At 41.2% G+C, this 23,812-nt stretch overlaps 3 protein-coding genes across 5 annotated transcripts; all 3 read right to left on the bottom strand.

The window, feature by feature from the left end:
• Positions 1 to 1,846: 1,846 nt before the first annotated feature.
• atp6ap1a (ATPase H+ transporting accessory protein 1a) lies at positions 1,847 to 8,061 on the bottom strand. Of its 2 annotated transcripts, none has more exons than XM_070910583.1 (11): positions 7,931 to 8,061; positions 6,290 to 6,416; positions 5,673 to 5,747; positions 5,322 to 5,515; positions 4,604 to 4,644; positions 4,314 to 4,399; positions 4,079 to 4,228; positions 3,404 to 3,561; positions 3,113 to 3,163; positions 2,770 to 3,007; positions 1,847 to 2,194 (listed from the first exon to the last, which is right to left on the bottom strand). In XM_070910583.1, the coding sequence occupies exons 1-11, from the start codon at positions 8,059 to 8,061 to the stop codon at positions 1,985 to 1,987; spliced, it is 1,461 nt and encodes a 486-aa protein (XP_070766684.1). In that variant the 3' UTR covers positions 1,847 to 1,984. The 2 variants fall into 2 exon arrangements, with proteins under 2 accessions (XP_070766684.1, XP_070766685.1); XM_070910584.1 differs by having other exon boundaries at positions 4,299 to 4,399.
• Positions 8,062 to 11,119: 3,058 nt separating this feature from the next.
• Positions 11,120 to 15,335, bottom strand: tafazzin (tafazzin, phospholipid-lysophospholipid transacylase). Of its 2 annotated transcripts, XM_070910802.1 has the most exons (11): positions 15,313 to 15,335; positions 14,093 to 14,261; positions 13,855 to 13,983; positions 13,727 to 13,772; positions 13,543 to 13,628; positions 13,389 to 13,469; positions 13,230 to 13,271; positions 13,068 to 13,130; positions 12,445 to 12,497; positions 12,261 to 12,338; positions 11,120 to 11,342 (listed from the first exon to the last, which is right to left on the bottom strand). In XM_070910802.1, the coding sequence occupies exons 2-11, from the start codon at positions 14,199 to 14,201 to the stop codon at positions 11,241 to 11,243; spliced, it is 789 nt and encodes a 262-aa protein (XP_070766903.1). In that variant the 5' UTR covers positions 14,202 to 14,261; positions 15,313 to 15,335; the 3' UTR covers positions 11,120 to 11,240. The 2 variants fall into 2 exon arrangements, with proteins under 2 accessions (XP_070766903.1, XP_070766901.1); XM_070910800.1 differs by lacking the exon at positions 15,313 to 15,335 and having other exon boundaries at positions 13,855 to 14,022; positions 14,093 to 14,201.
• A 1,262-nt stretch (positions 15,336 to 16,597) lies between these two features.
• On the bottom strand, positions 16,598 to 23,544 carry LOC139289129 (mitochondrial carnitine/acylcarnitine carrier protein). The gene is made up of 9 exons (XM_070910650.1): positions 23,443 to 23,544; positions 20,896 to 20,988; positions 20,360 to 20,487; positions 19,168 to 19,258; positions 18,626 to 18,743; positions 18,187 to 18,259; positions 17,987 to 18,096; positions 17,281 to 17,402; positions 16,598 to 17,182 (listed from the first exon to the last, which is right to left on the bottom strand). Exons 1-9 carry the CDS (start codon positions 23,542 to 23,544, stop codon positions 17,120 to 17,122), a joined length of 900 nt encoding a protein of 299 aa, XP_070766751.1. The 3' UTR covers positions 16,598 to 17,119.
• Between the last annotated feature and the right edge of the window lie 268 nt (positions 23,545 to 23,812).

Below are 23,812 nucleotides of genomic sequence, written 5' to 3' on the forward strand. Positions count from 1 at the left end.
GACAAAAAGACAACAGAAAGGCATCCATAGATAGGCGTGCATGCAGTGACAGTGACATCGCTGATCGCAAATGTTAAATGTTAAAAAGAGTACGATCTAGACCTGCTGTATATGACAAGTGTCCTGAGATAACTTCTGTCATGATTTGGTGCTATATGAATAAAATTAAATTGAATCACAGCCACCAATACGAGTATGGTCTGTGATCATAAGGTAGCCCTGTCTGTCTGTCTGTCTGTGTCTGTCTGTGTCTGTCTGTCTGTACGTCTGTGTCTGTCAAATTATTAACGCCAATTAATATTGTCAGTCGACTAATTGATTAATAGGTTCAGCTGTACTTGTATGAACTGTTGTGTAGTTTAATTTATAACAAAACATCACATTTTAAAAAGGTCTTCATATGTTTTGAGCAAAAATCTTCATTTGTAAAGTTACAAGTAACAAAAGCTGTCAGATAAAATGAAAAGACTCAAGTAAAGTACAAGTACCTCAAACTTGTACTTAAGTACAGTACTTGAGTAAATGTACCAGTTGCTCGATAAACGTCGTCTTACAGGAAAAAGACAGTTTGTCTGAAACTGAAGCTCTAATGAATGAAAGAAACAAACTCGTCTAATAAAATGTTCACAGATGTTTTATTGGGGTCACGTCAGCACACAGGACCACAGCCAGGACCTTACATCATCGAAACTCACTACAAATCATCGGAGCCAAACAAACAGGAAAAGAATCTATTCACATTGAGCTCATTTCAGTGCACATCAGTTGAGAAAGCTTGAGTGTTCAAGTTAATTATAAACTTAAGACAACCATGAAGATTATTCTGGAAATGTCTGACTGCTAACGCTGTGTGTTGTTCTGCTCCCGTCATGTTTTGCATTGAGATGATCTGAATCGTCAGCTTGTTCATCAAACCGCCTCTTTGCTCTTTGATAATGAGCGCCGGAGCGAACGGCGTGCGATGATACGATTCATCGATCATCCAGACAGGAAGTGATCCCTTCATTCGACAGCTACATGTCACTTGTCTACTCACAGACACAAACACAACTGTAAACACACACAATTTAGTTTCACAAATAAATAGCATTTTATAATTATAGTTATTTTCATCCCTTTATGTACAACTGTGTCCCTTTCATGGGGGGGGGGGGGGGGGTTTGTCCACGGCAGCCTGAAAACTAGCCCCCGCTTGTGCCTCTCATGTATTAGCTTTACATTTGAGGACGTTTTAACAACATCTCCCGCTGTTCTGAAGGCATTTCCACAATCCTCACACTCTTCCAACCATCTGATAGAAAATATATTCAGTTTGCTTCACAGTAAGAGACTTTTAACCTGTTTCCTATCCAGGAAATGACAAGACAAATAAGAACACATTGCTTTGTATCAAAGTATAAAATAACAGAAAGTAACATGAATATAGACAAATAAGTGATTTTTAATTTTGGTCCAAATTCTAAAAATTTAATCTGCTATCTACTTATTTTTTTGGCCAGTTGGCAGCTCTGTAAAGATGAGCTGCAGGGTCGGCTGATAATTCACTACCAGAGACACCTCACATTGTCACTTCATACGTTGTCATTATAAAAACATTGATTATAGCCGCTTTAAGCAAAGACATACGTAATTTCCTGCTACCATTAAATTAAAAATCTCTGTGCAGCAGATGAATATTTTAGGTTAGAAGAGACTTTGAGGATTCTGGAAATACTTTGACGACATCTTTACGTGTTGTTAAACGACCTACATGCTAATACCTGAGAAACACAAACTGGGGCTGCCTGAAAACTAGATTCTTCAGTCTCAGGATGCACATTTCATAAACTGATGACTAAACCTTTACTCTGACAACACCACTAATTAGTCTGTATAATACCCAACTACAGATGAACAGGGAGTGGAATGTAAAGGGTGGGGGTGGAAGCATTGCCGTAAGGAGGAGGAGGAGAGATGGAAAGTGAAGTCAGGAGACAGACTGCCGTTACTCTGTCTGGGGCACAGAGATAGCCGGGCCCTTGGGGTCATCAAAACGGTCCATAGTGCGGAGCTGCATGATCATGTGCAGGCCGTAGGTGAGCACTAGGACCATGAGAAGACTGGTCATCAGACCCATCCAGATACCAGGAGAGAAGAAGCCTGCGCAGTCACTGGCATACGAGAACTCGCTGCCGGTCACGTTAAAGCCCTGGATCTGTGGGGGGGAAGGTGAAGGTTTAACCTTTGTTCATATTAATGTATGCAGAGTCATGTCTGTGTGCAGCTGCAGTTGCTGCTTTGTCTCCAAAAAGCCTCCAAAATCTCTTTCATCTCCTTTATTTCGGACTCTAAACAAAACCTTTTAAAGGAATGTTTCAACATGTTTATTAGAGGAGAAGATTGACACCACTGAGCTGTGAGTGTATTAGCTTAGCTTAGCATAAAGACTGAAAGCAGGGGGAAACGGCTAGCCTGACTCTCTCTGAAGATATTCCTACCAGCACCTCTAAAGCTCACTGATTAACATGTTGCATCTTGTGTGTTTAATCTGTACACAAACAGAAATGTAAACATGATAAGTTTTGGTTTTACTGTGCCATAAGTAATATAAAAACACGCTCCTCATGACTCCAGAACGTGATAGTGATAGTAGTCTGTACATCAGGACTCAAGTTGTAGCCCACAGCTGTTGTACAGTAGTCTAGATTCTGTCTGAGGGGGGACCCACAGTGTTACACCTCGAAAAAAGAGAATACAATTTAAAAAGAAAATATAAAATCACTATCTTACCTGAAAGTCTTCAAAAGAGACCCTCCACTGATTGGCTGGATCTTTGGATGAGCGTGGGGTGAGCAGGGGCCAACGGAAGCTGGTGACGGACTCACAGCGGTACGAGTACTCGGCGGGGGCATAAATGTTTCTGCTACCGTTGAATGTGGCTTTGATCCCGTCGTACTCCAGCTCCACGGAGTCCAGTGTGAACCAGCGGCGGGCAGACACCTGGTAGTGACGCTGGCTCATAGCAAAGCTGGACACACACGCAGACGTGTCCATTAGCCTCACTGAATCATCAACACAAGGTATATAATAATTACATGTGTGTGTGTGTGTTACGCGTGTTGTGCAGACTCACATCAGTTTGAAGCTCTGGTGGCCGAGGACTTTCTTATAATTAAGAACCAACCTGCAAATTACAAAAAATGAAATGAGAGAAAGAAGAAGAAAAAGAAAAGAGAGCAAATTCCTGTTGATCCGATTCTGAGATTTCATTTAAAAAACGTTTCATACAAAGACAGGAAACCTGCTAATCAGGTGATTCAGGTCACCATGGAGGCATCACATGATGTTAAACCTGATGAGAAAAGGCTTCAACCACTTCAATCACTGCCAATGAATTTTTATGTATATCCCAGGTATGAACTACCTCGCTTTGGTTTTATCGCAGCTTGAGCCACTGAGATCCGGGATGACATCCTTCCCAAAGGTAGCTGAGGTCAGGTCATGGTCTTCCCAGCGACCGCTCCGAAGGATGCTCACCGACAGGCCTTTTGCCCACAGGAGGATACAGGTGTCTTCACCCTCCTGCAGAAAGAGAAACAAATCCCATGAAAAGACCAAAACCAACAGTACGTCTCTCAATACTGTCTGACTTCCTGTCTGTGGCTCTCAACTCACAGCCCATTGGTTCCTACTGAAAGCCTATAAAAACAACCCACAAACGCATCGTTTAATTTAAAATTAATTTCCTCAAACAGCTGCTCGCTGTAGTTTTTATCAAACAAACAGGAGGTAATAGTGCATTTGTTGGGGACTATTTTCAGTGGCGGATGAATCCACATGTGGTGCTCTAGTGAGTGTTTGGGGCAGCAGGGGGGGACTGAGTCAAGATAAACTGCAGTGTGTGTGTTCATGGTGATGAAGGAACATGTGACACAGTGAGGCTCACTGATGAGTTTTAATAGCTTTTTATGACACAGAGGAGGAAGATACATCAGGTATGATACACACACAACACTAAGAAGTGACAGGATACCTCCAGACAAAAACAACGGCAAAAATGAATCAAATGCACAGGAGAGATGTAACTGAGTCACTCCACCTTAAACTCCACTGGAGCGTAGGACACAGTCTTCTCCTTGATCCTACGCTGCCTCTCCCTCTCCCTCTCCCTCTCCCTGTATCCACCTCTGGCCTGCAGGAGAGAGCGTCCTCCACCCAGGCCTGTTTCCATGGAGAGAGACGCCGCCTCCTGTAAAGACACAATTGGATCAGAAAACATGAATGAAACTGCTGCAGAACAAGAGACGTTCATGAACAGCGGCGCACGGACTCACCCTCGAGGGCCGCAGGGCTGTGTAAATGGCTGTGTATGGGACAGACTGGGTCTTCATGGTGCTCAACACCTGACCAATCACCTCATCTGAAAAACAACGTGTTCAGCTATTGACGTTGGATTACCCAGCAAATTATCACATGGAAAACACTGACTGATTTTCATATTAAAAACAATATACAGTAAGTGACAAATTAAAGGAAAACCCCGAATAAATGAGTGGAGAAACATGATCAGTGAGTATGTAAATCATCAGAGGGGTTACGCGGCAGGTTATTACGGCAGACTCACCGTTTCCACTGAGAATCTCTTTTGCAGACATCAGATCAGCCCTGCAGAGAGTCAGATGAGGCAACAATAAGATGTTGTTGGAGAGAGGAAGGAAGTGAGGGAAATAATTCAAATATCACCTGCACTGGTCAGTGATTTTAATCCCGTCCAGTGCGCATATGTGGGTAAGTTTTCACCTCCAGCCCAGTAATAATTACAGCTGCAATAAATCAAAAGTGTTTTTGCTAATCTGATCATAGATAAGCCATCAGGAGTAAGGTGTTGTAATGTCAGCTACTGGTCAGCACTGCTAGTCTCTTTTCAGCCTTGTCTTTTAACCTATATTTGTTTATATTTTGGCAAACTGGCTCCATTAATAGTTTGCAGAATTAGCTATAAGCAGTTCCTGTTTTCAATGAACTCATGGATGTACAGACAACTATCACTGGACGACTTTGACGTTCTGCAGCGTCGTTCTTCTATGATTCCTCTGTTTATTCTGGATGGACATCAGAGATGGTGATATCCTCAGGAAGTGTAAGTCACACTGAATGATATCAACATGGATTATCGACATGAGTTATGACTCCAAGCAGGACTACAACTTTTTACTCAAATTCACCTCACTTGCCAAGCTGGCGTACTCTGTGCTGAGAAAGGCCTGTTGGTTGTTATTGGTATCAATCAGTCTTCAGTTGTATTTGTCTCTCTCTGGTTGTTGTGTGCCCAGTCTACCTACCCGATGCCGTATGGCAGCCTGAACACCAGCAAGGCGGGTGAGGAGGCGTTGAGTCTCAGCTGACTTAGTGTCTCAGGGTCCATGTACAGAGGGGAGGTTTCTAATTGGTCCTGCAGCTGGCCAATCACTGCATTGGAGGCAGGCCAGGACACAGCAGGTAACACCAGAGGGGAGGGCGAGGACATCAGAGCCCCCTGTGGCACACGAGAGGCAAAACATCTGTCAGTGACATACATTTAATAACCTACAACAGAGGTGACGCAAGTGAACCAAACACGCTTATTATTATTTCAGTTAAGTTTCAGTCTGATTTGTTTGTTTTCCTCTAATGAACTTTAAACATCATCTTACCTCGAGGTTGGGGAAAACACTGTCCTGCTTGTTTCCAAAAGCCCCTCCATACATGGTGAAGTCCTCTATGCTCATCTGGGGTGGAGACAAGGAAAGACAATCTAAAATAAGCAATAAGCAAATAACAAATCTACCCACAATGTACACAAAGAAACTAGAAAACTCACTGTTACAATGAATAGTTGGACAGAAATGTAATTTTAGAGGGTTAATATTATGTTTTTAATATTTTTTACCTGAAAATGCTGCAGCTCCACAAATGCAAAGAGTTCTGAGTTTTGAATCACTGTCAGATTAAATTGCTGTGTGTTCTGACAATTTTAGAGACCAAATCATTAATGGATAAACTGAAAAAATTATTGTCAATAATTGATTGTGATACTGATATTCAGCAGCCTTGAGCATGTTCACAAACTGACTGTTAGTGGGTTACGATTTATTACAAAAAAAAAACAAAGAGCGAGACAGCTGGTGAATTTTTGTTCCATCGAACCTGAAACAGGCAGCCTGGCTGTGTGGCACAGGGGGCCTTCTAGTTACCTAAGACCGTCAAAGAACGTATTAAACCTCTGTAAATATTTAAATCCTGTAGAATATCTCATTTAAAACGTGTGTACCTTGTCCTGAAGGAACAGCACTACATTTCTTGGGCCCACATTCACAGCTTTCTCCAGGTAAGAGGCCAGCTGCTGCTGCTCCACAATGTGACCGGCTGTCGGAGGGGACTGACCGGGAAGAGAGATCCTGGTGGAGAAAGTATTCAAATTATATACTGAAGTAAAAGTAGTTAAATAATAATGTAAAAACATTGTAACCCTGTGTTACATGTACAGGAGATGCCTTCAATATCTTACTGAGGTCAGAGTACAAAGCGTTATCAGCCAAATTGACTTAAAAGTAACAAAAGTAACACAAGTACGCATTAGGCAGCAGATGTATTTTACTACAACTATTTACTGCATAAACATGTACAAAGTACTTTAATGTTGTAGCTGTTCAAAATGGAGAATTCTATATTTACAATATTATTTAGTTTCTCTTCAGTTGGGAAGGTTAATCTGTACCAATGCATCATATTCTATAAAAGTGATCAATTGTTTTGTTAGCCCAAAATGTCCAAAAAGTACAATATTTCCCTCGAAATACTCTCATAAATTACAAGACAAATACCTTAAATTAAAAGTACAGCACTTGAGTAAATGTACTGAGTTACTTTCCACCACTGATTAAAAGTGGATGACAGCACAAATCGGTCTTGTGTTTTGTTAGCTCCTGTACATTACCATTACATTCAAGTCACAAGGCTAAACATCTGATTTAGATGATATATACCCTATGATACCCTTTGAAAGACACAGGTTATTCAACAAGACTTACAGCTGTTCTGAAGTTATTCAAAGAAACTGCAAAAACACTTCTAACCATCTGGATGAAACAATAATCTGTGTGCTGCACGATGAAACTGATTTCTGACCTGGTTAGGAAATACAGTCACAACTTGTTAAACTGGTTAAAAATCTTAGATATCATGCAGAAAACTGAATATTTTGTCATCCAGATGGTTAAAAGAGTCAAAGAGGATTCTCCAAATACCTTCAGCAAAGCTGTAAATGTTGTTTAACCAGGTATTTATCTTTCGGACAACACGATGCTTCGCTCTGTGACTCAAATAGCTGGGGCTGTATATAAAATCCCAATCTGCAAAGAAACTGCAGCTCTCAAATAAATGAGTAGTAATGGAGTAAAATGGAAATACTTATTATACTTAATTGCAGTACTTGAGTAGATGATAATTACTATGAAGGAAAATGGAGAGGGAAATGGATGACAGCAGGGTGTCAGGCAGGTGTCATGGGGATATATCTGGTCTTGAAATGAATGGCAGGCCTTTTAAATTAACCCACGGCTGTAAAATGCTGTTTACTGATCGTCCTGCTCCTCTTCCAGACGACCTGAGTAAAAGGCTCGCTGACGTTACAGCGGACGCCAGGTGATACGGCACCTGCCATTCATTCGGATTTCAGGAAATCCTCACGTTACTCTACCTTCATTTAATTATTCAAGCTCTTAAAAGAACCACAGTCTGTTGTGTAATGTTATAGTGGAGACACATCGAGGCTAGCTTACATGCTAATAATATCAACCAACACACAGCTAGCTAACCGTTAGCTAAAGGGGAATAAGAGCGTCAAAACCCGTTAGCTCACGGGACCGCCTCTGTGAGAAGAAAAAAACCCCAAAACCTCAGCACTGCTTACCCTTCGCTTGTCCACATAATAAGCGGCACCTGTTCATCGCAATTCCCCGTGTTTAATATGTTTAACAGCCCGAGAAGAACGGCCAAAGACGCAGAGATGCGGTGGAGGTGCAGCGTCCCTGTCGTCGCCATCTTTAGAATCTTGACAGCAGGTGACGTCGGAGGGAGGTCACGTGACGGTGGATGAAGAAGACGCTCCTCAGCCTCGTTTTCGCTCTGCAGCGGTGAACTATGCTGCAATACATGGAGCAGCATTCAGACCCTGTACTGCAGTACAAATACTGATACCACAAGTAAAAGTCCTGCTTTGAAATGTTGCTGATGTAAAAGTATGAAATCAGGAAAATGTACTTAAAGTATTAAAAGCAGTTAATTGTCCCCTTTGACTGCTGTTGTATTATATATGAAATCATTAGATTATTATTACTCATGCATTAAAGTAAAGGCAGGATTTTACTGTTGTAGTTATTTGGGGTGGAGCTCATTTTTAACTATTTTGTGTAAAAGTGCAACTAATGATTATTTTCATTATCGATTAATCAGATGATTATTTTCTCCATTATTGGGTTGATTGTTTGGTTTGTAATATTTCAGAAAATAGTGAGAAATGCCGTCACAATGACCTCAACATTATTAACAATACATTACAATTACGATTTGTAAAGTAACTAAAGCTGTCAAATAAACATAGTGAAATAAAAAGTACAATATTTCCCTCTGAATTCTGAAAGTAGAAAGTGGCATGGCAAGAAGTGACTAGCAGAGTTAGGCTAGCTGTTTCTACCCGTTTCCAGTCTTTATGCTAAGCTAAGCTAACTGGCTGCTGGCTGTAGCCTTCTGTTGAACAGACAGATATGGGTGGCACCAATCCTCTCATCTAAATCGCGGTAACAAAGTGAATAAGCGTAGTTCCCCAAATGTTAAATTACAGCAAAATCACGTAACTTTTTGAAAGAAGAAATAAGACATTCTTCTTAAAAACAGAAAAGTTAATAAGCAAAAAGAAAGAAAACTTTAGATGCTGTCTCACAAGAGCCAGTAAACATGGGTCAACATGGCAGCAGTTCCGTCAGAAACTATAAACGATTCAAATCTAGAAAAGTTGAATACTTTATTGGCGTTCACATACTGTACAGTAGGAAAGAGTGGCAATCACAGTAAGGCCATACATTTATAAAATAACCACAGATCACTTATCCGTGGCCTTTCCTCCTTTATAAAAGCCACAGATCTTTATGATAAAATTAGTTATATACAATCTGTGACGGGGTAGCATTCAGGGGTTGAAAGGACCTACAGAAGACCTTGCATTTCAAAAAAAATGACCTATAATATTAAGAAATGATTTGCAAAGTTGATTTGATAACAGAGAGAGGACAGGGCACATGGTGATGATTTAACTGACTGATTTAAAGCTGCATGGACATAATTAAAGCAAATCACGTGATGATGTAATTACCATTACAATATCCTGACAATCATTTACTCTGCATGCCTCTTTCTGATGACAGCGGCAGAAGTTAACCATGCAGTACAGTGCTGACTTCCTGTCTCACTTCATTAGATTACAAATGATAAATCTATAATCACTCCATGCGTATGTGCACAGAGGAGCATACTGCATACTAATATTTAGTATTTAAACAAACAGCAGCTTTGCGTAAAGTTAAAATGGGGTAACAAGTTGATGCAGCCCCAACGCCAAACAGGAACACCAATATTGGACCATTTCTTTTACAGTCAAATCAACATTTTTTAAATTCTTGCATATAAAATGGCAAATAAACTAAAGTTAAAAGGTATAGTTAGGGTTAGGTAACTAAAACACTTGGTTTAAGTTTTAATTCCTAAGCTTTTCATGAAATCCAACCTAATTTTTTAATATTATTTCTGGTCAGCATTTTTTCTGCAACAGCCTTCACAGGAAATGATGCAACATGTAATCCAGTGTTTAGTATTTGTAGTTTTATCTCATTTTATCTCACAACAGCCTCACTGTTTACTCTCCTACAGTTGTATCGTTGTATCAGAGCTGGATTAAGTTACTGCTAATGCTAATGCTCACAAAACATTTCTCACTGCTGCTTCATAATAAAAGCGTCCAGGAAACGTATTAAACGTATTTATCACCGAAGTCAGCGTGGAGCGATCGTTCATCAAAAATGCGTCTACAAAACAAGACAACAGCCAATTTTGGATGTTTTTAAATGAGTATTGTAACAAGAGGGAGCAGCTCCACACCTCAAACTCCTCAAGTTAACCAACTCCTTTTACCGTGTCCTGCTGTTAGGTGGAAAACTGTGAAAAAATGTGCAGCATGAAATCAGATGGCGGTTGCTCATGGCGTGATGGAAAAAGGCTGATTATAGACCGATTTCTTTACTAAAAACAACCTGAGTGTGTTTGGCTGCGCTGTAAACAGATACACCAGCTGCTCTTCTGATAAAAGTAGCTGCTCAACGAGTGTTTGCTGTAGCATCACCAGTAACCACGGGAGACCGAAATCTTAAGGATTTCAACTGTAAGGTTGAGGACAGATCTTGGTCACAGTAAATAGAAACGTGGATGTTAAGTATAGGTCAGTGACGGGAGGCTAACATGAAAGTCTGATGTGCTGAGGTGCATCCCACCACCCGGACTTTGCACCTCGCTACTTACAGGAGACACTACTTCCTGCACTGGCACTGCACGTAAACTGTGCGCCGTGAGAATCATCCAATACGGGCGTCATTACTACGACACCGGCTGTGTTGATGGTACCAGTGGGATAATAACAGAAACACAGCTGAGCAGCTAAAATGACCAGTTTAAATGAATAACATTAATGATACTTCATGTCCAATGAACTGCAGAAATTAGGTCTGGAAGCTACAAACATTCAAGATCTTTCCCTCCTCTGGACCACTTCAGTGACTGGCAGCTTAGAGGTCTCACAGCCTCGACTGGTATGAATTCAAGTAACTCAATCATCCATCAATCTATTTTCAAAATCAGCAACTGAATGAAGCATCTGCTGTATTAAATAAAAGCATGACGCCTACTTTTAAATTACAAAAGGAGCTTCTGTTGAATCAGCACAACACCACTTAAAAAAACGTTGCCCGAAACGTTTGCAAGCTTGTCGCGACTCGATGACCTCTCAGTGGGGAGGTGTGGGTGATCCAGCAGCGAAGAGGAGGGGATACCAGAATACAAGTGGTCAAAAACAGTCCTGTGTGTGGGTGGGCTTCCAGCAGTGAAGGGATTACCCTCAGTTTAGGGTAAAGGATCATCAGTCTTGGCTGTAAGGAGTGTAGCAGGACGGCTGGGACTCAGGATTTGGTCTGTATCTGTCCATGGAGGGCCTCGGCCTGGGCTTTCAGGCTGCGAAACTCCCCCTGGATGAAATCAGTCAAGGTCTTCCTCATTTCCAACTGAAAGGAAAATATGTGAAAGTGTTATTAAATTAAATTATTTAAATCATTTTAATCAATTGTAATTTTTCAGGCAAGAAAGTCAAACATTTGCTTGTTCCAGCTTCTCAAATGTGAGAATTTGCTGATTGTCTTTCATACTGTTGGTTCGAACACAAACAACCTGAAGACATCCTCGTGGACATTTTTTACACTCTTTTACTGGACAGACACTAGACTAAAACTAATTTCCAAGACAAAACAATCGATCAGGAAAAACGCAGACTAATTGATAATGAAAATAATCGTTAGTGCCAACAAAAGTGCAGTATTCATGGATTTAGCTTACTTTCAGTTAATTTCACATTATTTTGCCACACAGAGAAAATATGGATCCACGAAGAGCCATAAAATGAAGGCTGCAACTAACAATTATTTTCTTGATGAACTGATTAATCATTTGGTCTACAGGATGTCAGCAAATAGCAACAAATCTTGTTTTGTCCGACTAACAGACCAAAACCCAAAGATATTCAGTTTAATAAAAAACAACAGAATATTTCAGAGGCTGTGCTTTTTAATTTTTCATTAAATTTTCATCTCATAGGTAAATAGATTAATCATGTATTTGTTTCAGCCTTCCATAAAACATGAAATAAGAGCTGGAGCCTTTATTCACTTCAACAGGCAGTGAGATGTATTTGAATAAAAAACTATTTCATTTCATCTGCTGAAGCTTTTGAATTAAAGCAGCAGATATTTTTGGCGACTAAACTTAATCTCAATCTTAATTTATAACAGGTGCCTGTATATCAAGATACATTATATTCTTAGCTAGCGTAATGAAATGTAGTTAAAATCGATGTATATTAACACACTAATGATGTACCATTACAAGTACTCCATTACTGTCCAGTGTGTAATACATGCCGTCCTCACCTGGCTCTTGTTTTCAGCTCGGAGGGATTCAACAAGGTCTCTCACACTGAACGGTTTCCCCACCAGGACTGTGACTCTCTGGAAGACAAACCAGTGGTTACAACTACAGTCACTGACCGGTAACAAAAAGCCACGATAAACTAAATATGAATATATTGCTGGGATTAGATGGAAGTGTTCCCACCTTTCCAGCCCGAGGAACGTAGGGCTTCATGTTTGGTAGAACATCACTCAAACCTGAGACAAAAGTGGAACCAACAGGGCAACTTGTTTGTTTTATGAAGTACTCAGCGTTCTCTCAGTACCTGCATCCCCCAGTGACGGACTAGTCTCTCTGCTGATTTTCAACCACTGTTGTTGCTTCTAGATATCATATCACAATATCATGTAAAGCGTAAGGCTGCGATATTACATTTTTTATTAATGTCAGCAAATAGCATGAAAAGACTCAAACCAACAATGTGTTGGTCCGTCTTCCTGTCTGTGGCTCTCAGCTCTCAGCCCACTGCTTCCTTCTGAAGACCTTAATCTTTAAAAACTCCTCACAGACATATAGTTATAATATAAAGGCTCAGTAATTCCCCACAACAGCTGCTCGCTGTAGTTTTTAATCAAACGAACAGGAGGAAATAGTGCATTTGTTGGGAACTATTTTCAGTGGCAGATAAATGCAATTAAAATAAATACATTTTCTATACATTATAACTCCGTTCTCTTTCTCCCTGGCAGAAGACTCACTCGTAAAGCAATGAAACAGCAGAAAGTGCGAGATAACGTGTTGTCATCTGTGGTGGGGGTGTTACTCACCAACATGCCAGAGCGGCAGGATAATGGGATTAAGGGAGCACTCCGCTATCAGCCGACCCACACCTGAAACACAAAACAGAAATGATCGTCCCACTTGAACCAGAAACCCTATCACACCGACATCTTCATCTTCCCAAAAAGAAGAACGTGCGCTGTACTCACCCCATTTTAACCGTATAAATTCTTCAGTCATGTTGACTTTGCCTGTTCGATGAGGAAGGAGAGAGGAAGTGCTTATTTCCACAATATTAAAACTAAATCAAAAATCTACAGAAAAAGAGGACAAGACGAGTGAGATGTGAGGAGGAAGTTTTAAAATACCTTCTGGAAAAATGTGCACCCATTCTCCTCTGTTCAATTTCTCCACAATAAAATCCATGCCTTTCTGGTAAACACCATCGCCTAGAGAGAACACATCATGTAAGTCGTTCGTTCAGGAGACAGGCAGACAAAGTCAATGCGAACAGAGACTCACCTCTGCAGACGGGAACACACTTTCCACGGCTGAAGAATCGCGAGTGCAGCTCGCTGGTGAAACAGATGTCAGACGCTGCTGGAGTCCTGCCAAATTACAGGTAAATAATTAAACATTATATGAAAAACAAAAGACATCTCACACTACAAATGAGTGGATGAGGTGTGGAAATCCTAAAACTCACCACCGCATCTTGTTGAAGTTCCACAAATGTCTGAACTTCAGCACACCTGTCCCCAAACAGATGGGATTATTTCACTGCTTTCTGATGTTACTGTCAAGAACTGTGTGATTTCAGTCCCCTGTCCTTACCCCAGATATGTGGGTCATCCATACAAGACTGGTGATTGGACAGAGTGATGAGGGGTGTGTCAGAGGGCCTCTGGTCAATCAGGTCCAACAAAACCTCGTGGTTGTGGACCGTCAAGCAGTTCATGTACTCTGAAGATTGTGAGGGAGAACGGCAGAACAAGAAGACGACTGAAAACTTGTGTGTTAGTTCGGTTAGAAAGTGAGAATACTGTGTGTATGTGTATATATTCCAACTCACTGGTCCAGAAGTAGGAATAGGAGCCCACCAAGCCCATGATGAGTGAGCTGGAGATCCTCCATGCCAAAGCAGGGCACTGTGGGAACGGCCATCTGACCTCCAGGGGCATCACAGCACTCCACAGACACTACATCCACACACACACACACACACACTCTCTCTCTCTAACCTGGCAAAACACAAACGGTGAGAAACTAAACACACGTTGAAATGTTTTTAGATTTGGTCTGAGTTAAAGGGGCACTTCAGAGTTTACACGCAACATTCAGTTTCAGCTCTTATGAGGCCCTGGAAGGAGCTAGGGACTAAAAGTCAGGATATCTCGGCCTCTGCTGCGTCCATGTTGACCTTTTCTTTAAACCATCTGGACAATAAAACCTGTCATTACTGAGTAATCTGTTGATTAACCAATTACATCATATTAAATGAATTAAAGACAGTTTTTCCCCATCCATACACATGCATACCTTTTTCTACCACCTGAGCTGCAAAGTGTGATTATTGTATAAATGTTTATATTGCATCTTCCTTGTGTTCTCACTTTATTATTATTATTTTTTTTATCTTAATGCACTTTCTCGTTTATGTTGGTGCATATAGTATCTTCCTCATGTTGTCGTATTCTTTAATAATGACTTATCGATACTATTCAGCTGTTCTTCTTCTCCTGCTGTGACAGTTTACAGTTTTCAGCTAATCCCAGAAGTATGACCTCTCCTCTTTCCCATCTATCACACGATCTGTACTACATCTAAACCAGGAGTCTTCAGTCTGCAGTGCAGGAATATCCGCCTGCAGCACGGTGTCACTGAACTAACCAGTTATTATGGTTTCAGTTCCTGAGGTCACAATATTCAGGGTTATGTACAACAGCTGGCTGACGTTAGCCTGCTAGCTAACTGGTAGCCAAAGTTCACTTCAGACACATTCAGCTCTCAGAGACACAAAACACCCTGTAAGATATAAAATCACAAACTGGTGAATCAAGAGGTGAGTAGCCGGTGTAGCTAACATTACACAGCAGCTGTACTGACAGTTATCCTTCTATTCATGACTCTGACTCTACTGTCGCGCCATTACGGCCACAAAACGGCCATTTTCCGCTCTTCAACATACTTATAAGGCAGCGTGAGGCTCTATGAGGCCTTATCGGATATATTTAAAGCCTTTAGTAACTCGGGAAGTACAGAAAACATCACAAGATCAAACATTTAGCTCACCTTTCTCCTGCTGACAGGTTGATGGTCACCGACCCCGGAACTAAATGTCCCGCACTGAATTGTGGGTATTGAAGGTCTTTGGGGAGAAGCCTCTTGTAACTTTTTTTTTTTTTTTTTTAACTTTTCATGAGGTTACGGCCTCATAAGTCATCATAAGGGACGTTGTGGACTACATATAACACGATCTGACGTGTTTAATGTAGTCCATATTCCACTTCCGTGTTGAGAAATGCGGATTTATGGGTAATGGATGCTGAGTAGGTCAAAAGTGAAGCGCCTCTAATCTGGAGCTCTGACCTGCTGTTGTTAGGCTTCCCCTTTATGGAGAATAACTGGAATAAAAATGGTTAACTGGTGATGAATATGGTGCTGATAATAACAGGATATATCCAGTAAAAAAGAATATTGTTTGTGATTTCTGCGAATTAAAAAAAGAAACATTTACCATCTGTTCTTTCATTATATTTACCAAAAGAAAAGATTATGGATGCACGTTTTTACGTGGATAAAGAGATTTTCTTTGTTTTGAAGACAACAAGATAGAGAAATATATATTTATACATAAAAAATAGACTGACTTCTCACTGAACTTTGGACATCTTTGTCAAGAACTATCTGAATATGGCACCACAAATAGGTACATTAGAAAAACATTTTGTTAAATACAGAATGTGTTTTATTTTCTTTCAAATGTTTTTGTTTCATTTATTATTTAAAAAAAACTATTTATCTTCTAATGTCCACTGGCTATGTCCCTATTTGTACACACTGTGTATTGTATGTACAAATTGTTCTGTCAATAAAGCAAAACAAAACAAAACAACACCAAACCAAAGAATCGTGCGGGACAGCTTGTTTGCATTATTTCTGCTGTTGTTTTGCACTAAGCTTTACTAAGAATTGGCTGCTTATACAGTGTATAGAAATAAATGTTTTACAGATCTCCCTGGATCTCCCCCTGGAACTGAGGCAGTATGGCACGGGTAAATCAGGGCCAGTTTGGTCCACTAGGGGGCAAACAGGAGCTGTGGGGCCCTACTGACGCCCCCAAGCCCCCATATATGTTTCCCCAAATACAGTTTGGCCAGTCAGGTATTAAAACATGTTTTATGATATAATGTGATGATTTGTTTTAATTGCGCTGCACATCAGTGATGCACATTTCCAAGCAAATCATCACAAAGTAATTATGACTCAGACAAACAGGGGCTCTGGGACACTTTGCCTGTTTGGAAATCCAGCTCTGTGGAAAACAGTGGACACTCGCACTCTTTACATGGCGAATTCAAAACACTTTATTCAAACATTTTAATCATAAAGCTTATAAAAGTCCCCCGAGCCTGCACACAGGCCCAACAACCCTCTTCACTAGGCATGAATGAATCCTGACTTTTGGCAGAGCTTGTAGATTAAAAACAAAACTTAAACCCATTCTAAACTGAATGGTACTACATGTATCATCTGACACCTTACAAACCTCACAAATAGTTTGTAATCCCTTAAAAAGAGAGAGAACAACAAAATAATACATTCATAATTACGCTATATGTCAAAGTCATACATTCATAGATGTGCGTTCACATTGTCTGTTACTCACAAAAAGTGAGTGTAAAATTCTTGATTACAGGATGACAATTTAAATTTAAATTAATTTGTAAAAATAAATGTAAAATTACATTTAAGAATACAACAACTCATTACATTTCAACATCCTAAAACACTTGTAACACAGTTTGTGGTACAGAGGAACTGATGGAAGTCAGCAGAGAGGGGCTGGTCCAGACTGGTGGCCAGTTACAGGCTTATCTCACCAACTGGGTGCGAGTGCGTTCAGTCCCTTTAATGCCACCTCAAACCCCAAAAAACAGGCCTGAGGGAGGAAGAAAGGAATGAGGTATTTCAGTGAGTAAATAATAGTCACCGGGCGGTGTAGGAGCAGAAATATAGGAGCAGAGTTTAAAGATTTACCGCGTTGGCAGGGAAGGCTCGCAGAAAGACAGCATTGAAGCCCTTATAGAGGGCTCTAGGTCCTTCTTCTCGGAGCAGCGTCCTCAGGACGTCGACCAGACCTCTGTACTTCCCATCTGCAGCTGCACACACACACACACACACACACACACAGATAAAGGATGTAATTCTGGTCTTTGTGCAGTTTATGTCACAGATCAGCTCAGTCCTCCGTCATCAGCACCACCCTTCATCTCTCTGATGTCTTCTTCTTATTGTAAGCTAAGTGTTATTTAACCCTATTCATTATATTTTAAAAACGGGTGTTCTTACAATAATTTTTCTTTGGCCTCCAGAGCCTCTTTGATGCTCCTGTCGTCTTTTTTTTTGTTTTTGGTCTGAAGGTTCCCAGTAAAACGTTCAGTAACTGAATTCTTCCAGAAGGAAAATATTTTCTGACGTAGTGGACGGAGAGTTTCCAAGTTTTAATCCTGTGTGCCTGCATTAATTTGTGTATCAATATGCCTCAAGAAAAATATATTTTTGAGCATTTTTACATCAAATGCCTCTTTTTCCTTTATGGTTTCAGGCAGTCGCTCTACAGAGCGCAGGACGTTTGAATATAAAGGCTTACATTCCTTGTCTCTATTTCCCGTCCTGTCGAGAACATACTATTTCCTTTTTCAGCGCTCAGCGTGGAGCTTTACTCGGTCTCGGACTCTCTCACCTGTCTGGAAGTTGGATTTGAGGACGTCTGGCGGGAGAGCGATGGTCCAGTTCAGTATTCCTGCCACACCACCGGCCAGGAGGATGTTGGGAGTGCTGAGCTGAGAAACACTAACACGACACGTACAGTCAGAGGTGAGGATTACAGGCTTCTAAAAGACCCTCGTACGTTCTTTCTTCACTGTAACCATGGTTACGCACCTTTGACCCTCAGGTGTCAGGAAGTTTTTGAGGTATTCATACGTCAGGAAGTACAGGCCGTTAGAAGGCACATCTGAGAGAGAGGCAGAGAGAATGTGAGGCTGTAAATCAACGCTGCCCTTTGGATTCAACAAGCACACACCTTTAAAACTCTGCTGGAAGTTACACAACGCTTACAGACATACATACAGCACACACACACCAGCAGTACGGGGCAACTAAGTACATTTACTCAAGTACTGTACATTACCAACTATTAAATTATGACATATCATTATGCATTAAGCTACTCAGCAGTATATAAGTTGGTTACAATCAGCTCCACTGTCATGTGATGAACACATTAATGCATCAGTAATAGAATTAACATTACTCTGCATAATGAGTGCTGTCTTTTAGCAACAGATCTGAGTACTTCTTGCACCACAGTGACGTTCACCTCTGATGAGAGTGAGCACGGTCCCTTTGTAGACGCTGCGGATCCCCTGCTTCTTATAGAGCCTGACCGCACAGTCAAGTGGACCCGAGTACTTCGACTGACCACCGCTGGCCTGCACCTGGAGAACACACATTTCTATACTTTACACTTCATTTATGTTCAGTTTAAGTATATAGACAGGGACGATGCAAGTAGCTTGAGTACCTGACTGTTATACTTCTACTCCACTACATCTTTTTATATATTGTTCAGATAATCATTTAATAGTTTGATAGCCATTTTTCATGCAAACTGCCAAACATTTCATGGTTGCTGCTTTTCTTGCAGCTTTTAATTGTCTTAATTTTAATTTATTTTGAATAAAGTTGAGGTTTGGACTGTGAATTTGTCACTTTGGGCTCTGGGTCATTGTGACGGCATTTGTCACTATTTTCCTATACCAAACAATCAATTGATTAATGGAGAAATCAGCAGATGAATCCAGAATGAAAAGAATCATTAGTTGCCGTCCGAAACAGTAAAATCCTGCTTTTACACTTTACCTGCAGTAAACATTTGATCCTCTCTCCTGGAGCCACGATCACTGTAGTGAAGACCCCCGCCAGACAGCCAGACAGGAATATTTGGGTGTGCCTGAATAGAATAGACTCACTTTCAGAGAGCTGAGGGGAACTACAGAGTCATGTGACAATCAAAGAGTGAGTCCTCGTAGTCATTGTGTAAAATCAAATCACTAAAACATTTAGAGCAGCTTTAAAAGATGCTGTGGGCATCATTTTACCTTCAATCAATCATCATGATATTCTACAGTCTCTGCATGCTAACATGCTCACAATGACAAGGCTACTTAGCAGATACAGTGTTTACCATGTTCACCATCTTGGTTTAGCGTGTTAGCATGTTAACATTTGCTAATTAGCACTAAACACAAAGCACAGCTCAGGCTATTTGGTCATAAACCAAAGTATTGGACAACGATTCAGCCAGACGGGAAGATGAATGAGCGAACCACATGTGACACAACGCGGCAGAATAACTGTCAACCTGCTGGTGGCGCTAGAGGGACAGTCAGGGGATCACCAGAGTCATTAGGATTCATCGTCTGGGGACCACGAACTGATTCTGAGACATCTTCCATTAGTACAGACACTAGCAGTCTGTTCTCTGTGTCTTTCGCTTTAGATTTGCTGGAATACTTCGCAGCTCAAAACAAACTTTCTCAAAAACAACTTTCCACACACACTTATCCTCTCCAGTAAAACTTAACAGAAAACAAATGTACGTGGAGCGTTGCCAGGGAGGGGGAGGAGGGACCGGCGCTGCAGCACCGTCGACTTCACAGTCAAGGTGGTTTTGAGACACACAAGGACTGAGCAGTCACAAGGGCCGGGGCGAGATAGAGGCGACCGGCGGTCTCCAGCACCAGTGACATTGCCACATACAGATATAGATAGATAGAGGAGCAGCTGGAGTCAAAATAAAAGGAGCTGACAGCAGGCGGTGGTGGGAGGTGGCAGGGTAACATGAGGAAAGGGGTGCAGAGGGGGTGTGTTGCTTCACATGAGCGAATGGTAGCAGAGGGGAGGGCGACCGCAGCACGGTTATATATAGAGCTCATATTCCAGGTATTACAAACACACTGCAAAAGAAACACTCAAACTAACACCTGTGTGTGTGTGTGTGTGTGTGTGTGTGTGTGTGTGTGTGTGTGTGTGTGTGCATGGTTTTACTCACGTTAAGGGTTTGCCAGGGTCTGTCTGCTGGAGCTGTTTACCAAGACCGAACCCAAAGAAACTGATGGCCATCATAGGAGCCACGCCCGCCAGAGGAGCCCCCATACCTTTATAGAGGCCGAGGATACCCTGGACACACACACACACACACACAATCAACTGTTGTGAGGCCTTTCAATGAGTGTGTTTCCATCCACCTGCATTCATGAGTATTTTCGATGTGAAGAAAAACAGCCAAAAGCTTTCCTGGCTTGGCTGAGGGGACATTATTGTAGCTAACTTTAAAAAACAATGTCAGTGTTACTGATCTCTAATATCTATTGGGGGTGGGGGGCTAAGACAACACACCGCGTCTCCAGTGTGAATCTTGACACTATATACTATCAATCAATTATCAATTATTTTTACACTGAATTTGGATGGAAACCTGACTAACTGTAATAAACAGTTTGTGTGTGTGAGTGTGTGTGTGTGAGTGTGTGTGTGTGTGTGTGTGTGTGTGTGTGAGTGTGTGTGTGTGTGTGTGTGTGTGTTCACCTCTTTGGAGACGGTCTTGCGGAAGCAGTCATACGTTCCTGTGTAGAGGACATACTGAGTGCAGGAGGCTTTGGGCTGCGTCTGTAGCCTCACCTGGAGAAACAAACAGAAATGAGTTGGAAAGATCAGCTATACACACACACACACACACACACACACACACATCTCTGACCATGTGTTTTGGAGGGGAGGATTGTTGGGACACAAGATAAAAAGGGGTGTTTCCCTTTTCATCTCCAGCTCAGGGTCACTGATAATAAACAGGGTGTGAGTGTCTGACAGTTGCTGTGAGAATCAGATTCAACAACACGCAGCAGCATTTAGATAAACAGCTGTGACATAAAACACACAGTCATTAGCTTAACAAGAGGCCACTGTGTAATGCTGAGTCATTGATTTAATGATGTATTGATGAAGCAGCAGGTTACACACAGTGGAAGAACCACTTAGTAAACACGCTCTAAATGAATGCAGCTGATAGTAAACGATTTGGGAGGTGTGTTATTTTACAAGTTTCTCGAAAGTTCTAGAAAGAAACTTTGCAATTTGAACTAATAATAGTTCATTGAAAGAAAAGCTACTTTCAAAACCGAGTAAATATTCATGAATTATTGGTATGTTTGTTGAACGGCTTGCCTGTAGACAGATTTCACATTTTGTCTGACTGATACTGGATTTCATGAAACAGATATCAATATTCATATAAATCTGATATATCAGCCAATAGTATGTTGTTTTACATAAACACATAACATACATGTTTTAATAGGAGCCCTTAAGTTTGTTTTTTTCAACAACTGTGACCAGAAGAGTGAGACATTTTATAGTTGAACTAAATAAAACCGATATATAAGTTATTTGGAATTCATGAACTGGAAGTGACCATTTGAACACTTCCTCTAGTTTCCTGGTGATTGGTACTGAACTACCTGTCGTTCTATCTGAAACTCTTCCTGGGAAATTATTCAGAAATTACAGACCTAAAATAAAGCGTTATCATGGAGTTCATAGGTTACCCACCTTCATTTACCACCACAACACATCACCATGACGCACGAACCTCCGACATAAAGTAACTCTACATGTTCATCGTGTTCACCATCATTACTTTAAACACAAAGCACAGCTGATGTTGGTGTCGGACAAATGAAAATGTTGACCTGATGATGATGATGGTGATGGTGATGGATGAAAAGTTAAAAGTTATTACGATTCATCCCGAGGGGAACACGAATGGATGTGTTGGAATAAAAGATGTATATATCCTGAACAGAAGGAGGCATTTACCGTCTCATGTGGTGCACCCTGCAGGGCACCTTGTCGCTGGTGTTCTGGGAACGACGTGGAAGCTTTAGCTATGAATAGAAACGTGTCACAATAACTCCCCTCGACTGAAAACGTTTCTTTTCTTCACCTCTTAAAACCTCAAGCTTTGCAGTCGTAGGCTGCTTGTGATTGGCTCATACTGAGTCACCAGCTGGACAACTGAAATAAGTCTGAATGGATCAAAGCTGGAAGCGACAAAAAGTCTGACTCTGAATCTCAAATGATACTAAAAGCAAATGTCTTTGATAAGAATGAACAAATTATTTAAAGAGCTGAGAAAATAAGTCAATTAATTGATTAGAAGATTGACAGGAAATTTATCAGCCACTATTTTGTTAATCGATTAGTTGTTTGAGCCATTTTTTTTAAAAAATGCCAAAAGATTTGAAGCTTTTCATTATTTAATCTACTTGTAAACTAAATGTTTTGGGATGTTATAGCTAGCATACATGATTAACCGCTTAACTGATAAAGTAGTCAGCAGGTTAATTGAGTTTTGGGCTGTTGGTCATTTTGAGCTCTGGGCAAATAAAACAGATATTTATCACTATTTTGTGACATTTTGTAGACAAAACAATTTATCGGTGAATGAAGAAAAGAACTGTAGCCTAATCTATAACGACACATTCAGTAAATGTGACATCTTGTGACATGGCTGTCAGTTATCTGTTCTACATCTGCACCTGAGGAACATTAGTCATTAATCAATTAGTCGATTAATCAAGTAGTCCACAGACAGAAAATGTATTGAACAAAATGCCATTTGCTGCTTCCAGCTGCTCAGATGTGACGATGTGATGCTTTTCTTTGTTTAGTGTGATGCTGAACTGAATATCTGGACTGTCGGTCTAAACAAGAGAACAGATCATCTTTCTGGACAGAACAACCTGTAATAATCAATAATCTTCAGCAGCCCCAACCTGTTCTTCTCCCTTATAATCTGAAGCCACTACAGCTCTGCTGCTGTCCCTCTGGCAGCCGCCTCATGGCCTTGCTGACAGTTTAAGCTGATTTATCAATAATCCCCTGAACTCCTACATCTGATCTCTGACTTTTTACACGGTGAATCTCTTTACAGTCAAAGAAATCTACAAAAACAGCCCCAAACAGGAAGTATAACAAACAAGTATCAAACACAGGAGTGATGCCCTCCAACACTCAGATAAACTTGAGTTAAACTACAGCGGCTATAAACCGCGTTAAGTCCAGACAGTCAGTCACCTTGATGGTGTCCAGCGGGTGTCCGGCCAGCAGCAGGCAGGCTCCGGCGACCCCCCCAGCCACGAAGTTCTTGAGCGGAGAAACTCTTGACTCTTCGCCCATCCTCTCCCCCGCATGGCCAGCCCAGACAGCCGGGCCACGGTCCACTTCACACCGCCGAGACAGCCCGCACACACCGCCTCTCTCTCTCTGTGTGTGTGTGTGTGTGTAAGACACTCTGTCTGTCTGTCTGCCTGCCTCTATACCTGTCTGCCTGTCTGTCTGTCTGCTGCCACGTACAGTGAGACGCTGGACTTTGCCTTCAGACAGCTGAGAGGGACCGAGAACTACTTTCCTGTAAACAGTTCCTACTTTAGTACACACTCACCTC

Source organism: Enoplosus armatus, chromosome 8 (genome assembly GCF_043641665.1).
Source record: "Enoplosus armatus isolate fEnoArm2 chromosome 8, fEnoArm2.hap1, whole genome shotgun sequence".
In the NCBI taxonomy this organism is placed as follows: domain Eukaryota; kingdom Metazoa; phylum Chordata; class Actinopteri; order Centrarchiformes; family Enoplosidae; genus Enoplosus; species Enoplosus armatus.

What these genes read in the sequence shown, in the direction of transcription:
- atp6ap1a (XM_070910584.1), bottom strand. Translation starts at nt 8,061, where the DNA reads ATGGCGACGACAGGGACGCTGCACCTCCACCGCATCTCTGCGTCTTTG. An exon ending in AGAGATTCTCAGTGGAAACG is followed by an intron (nt 4,400 to 4,603) that starts GTGAGTCTGCCG and finishes GTTGTTTTTCAG; the next exon opens with ATGAGGTGATTGGTCAGGTG. An exon ending in TCTCTTTTGAAGACTTTCAG is followed by an intron (nt 2,195 to 2,769) that starts GTAAGATAGTGA and finishes TCCCCCCCACAG; the next exon opens with ATCCAGGGCTTTAACGTGAC.
- tafazzin (XM_070910800.1), bottom strand. Translation starts at nt 14,201, where the DNA reads ATGCCCCTGGAGGTCAGATGGCCGTTCCCACAGTGCCCTGCTTTGGCA. An exon ending in GTGTGTTCCCGTCTGCAGAG is followed by an intron (nt 13,470 to 13,542) that starts GTGAGTCTCTGT and finishes TGTTCTCTCTAG; the next exon opens with GCGATGGTGTTTACCAGAAA. An exon ending in CCTGCCGCTCTGGCATGTTG is followed by an intron (nt 12,498 to 13,067) that starts GTGAGTAACACC and finishes CTTTTGTCTCAG; the next exon opens with GTTTGAGTGATGTTCTACCA.
- LOC139289129 (XM_070910650.1), bottom strand. Translation starts at nt 23,544, where the DNA reads ATGGGCGAAGAGTCAAGAGTTTCTCCGCTCAAGAACTTCGTGGCTGGG. An exon ending in GACCCTGGCAAACCCTTAAC is followed by an intron (nt 19,259 to 20,359) that starts GTGAGTAAAACC and finishes TATTCTATTCAG; the next exon opens with GCACACCCAAATATTCCTGT. An exon ending in GAGCCTTCCCTGCCAACGCG is followed by an intron (nt 17,183 to 17,280) that starts GTAAATCTTTAA and finishes TTCCTCCCTCAG; the next exon opens with GCCTGTTTTTTGGGGTTTGA.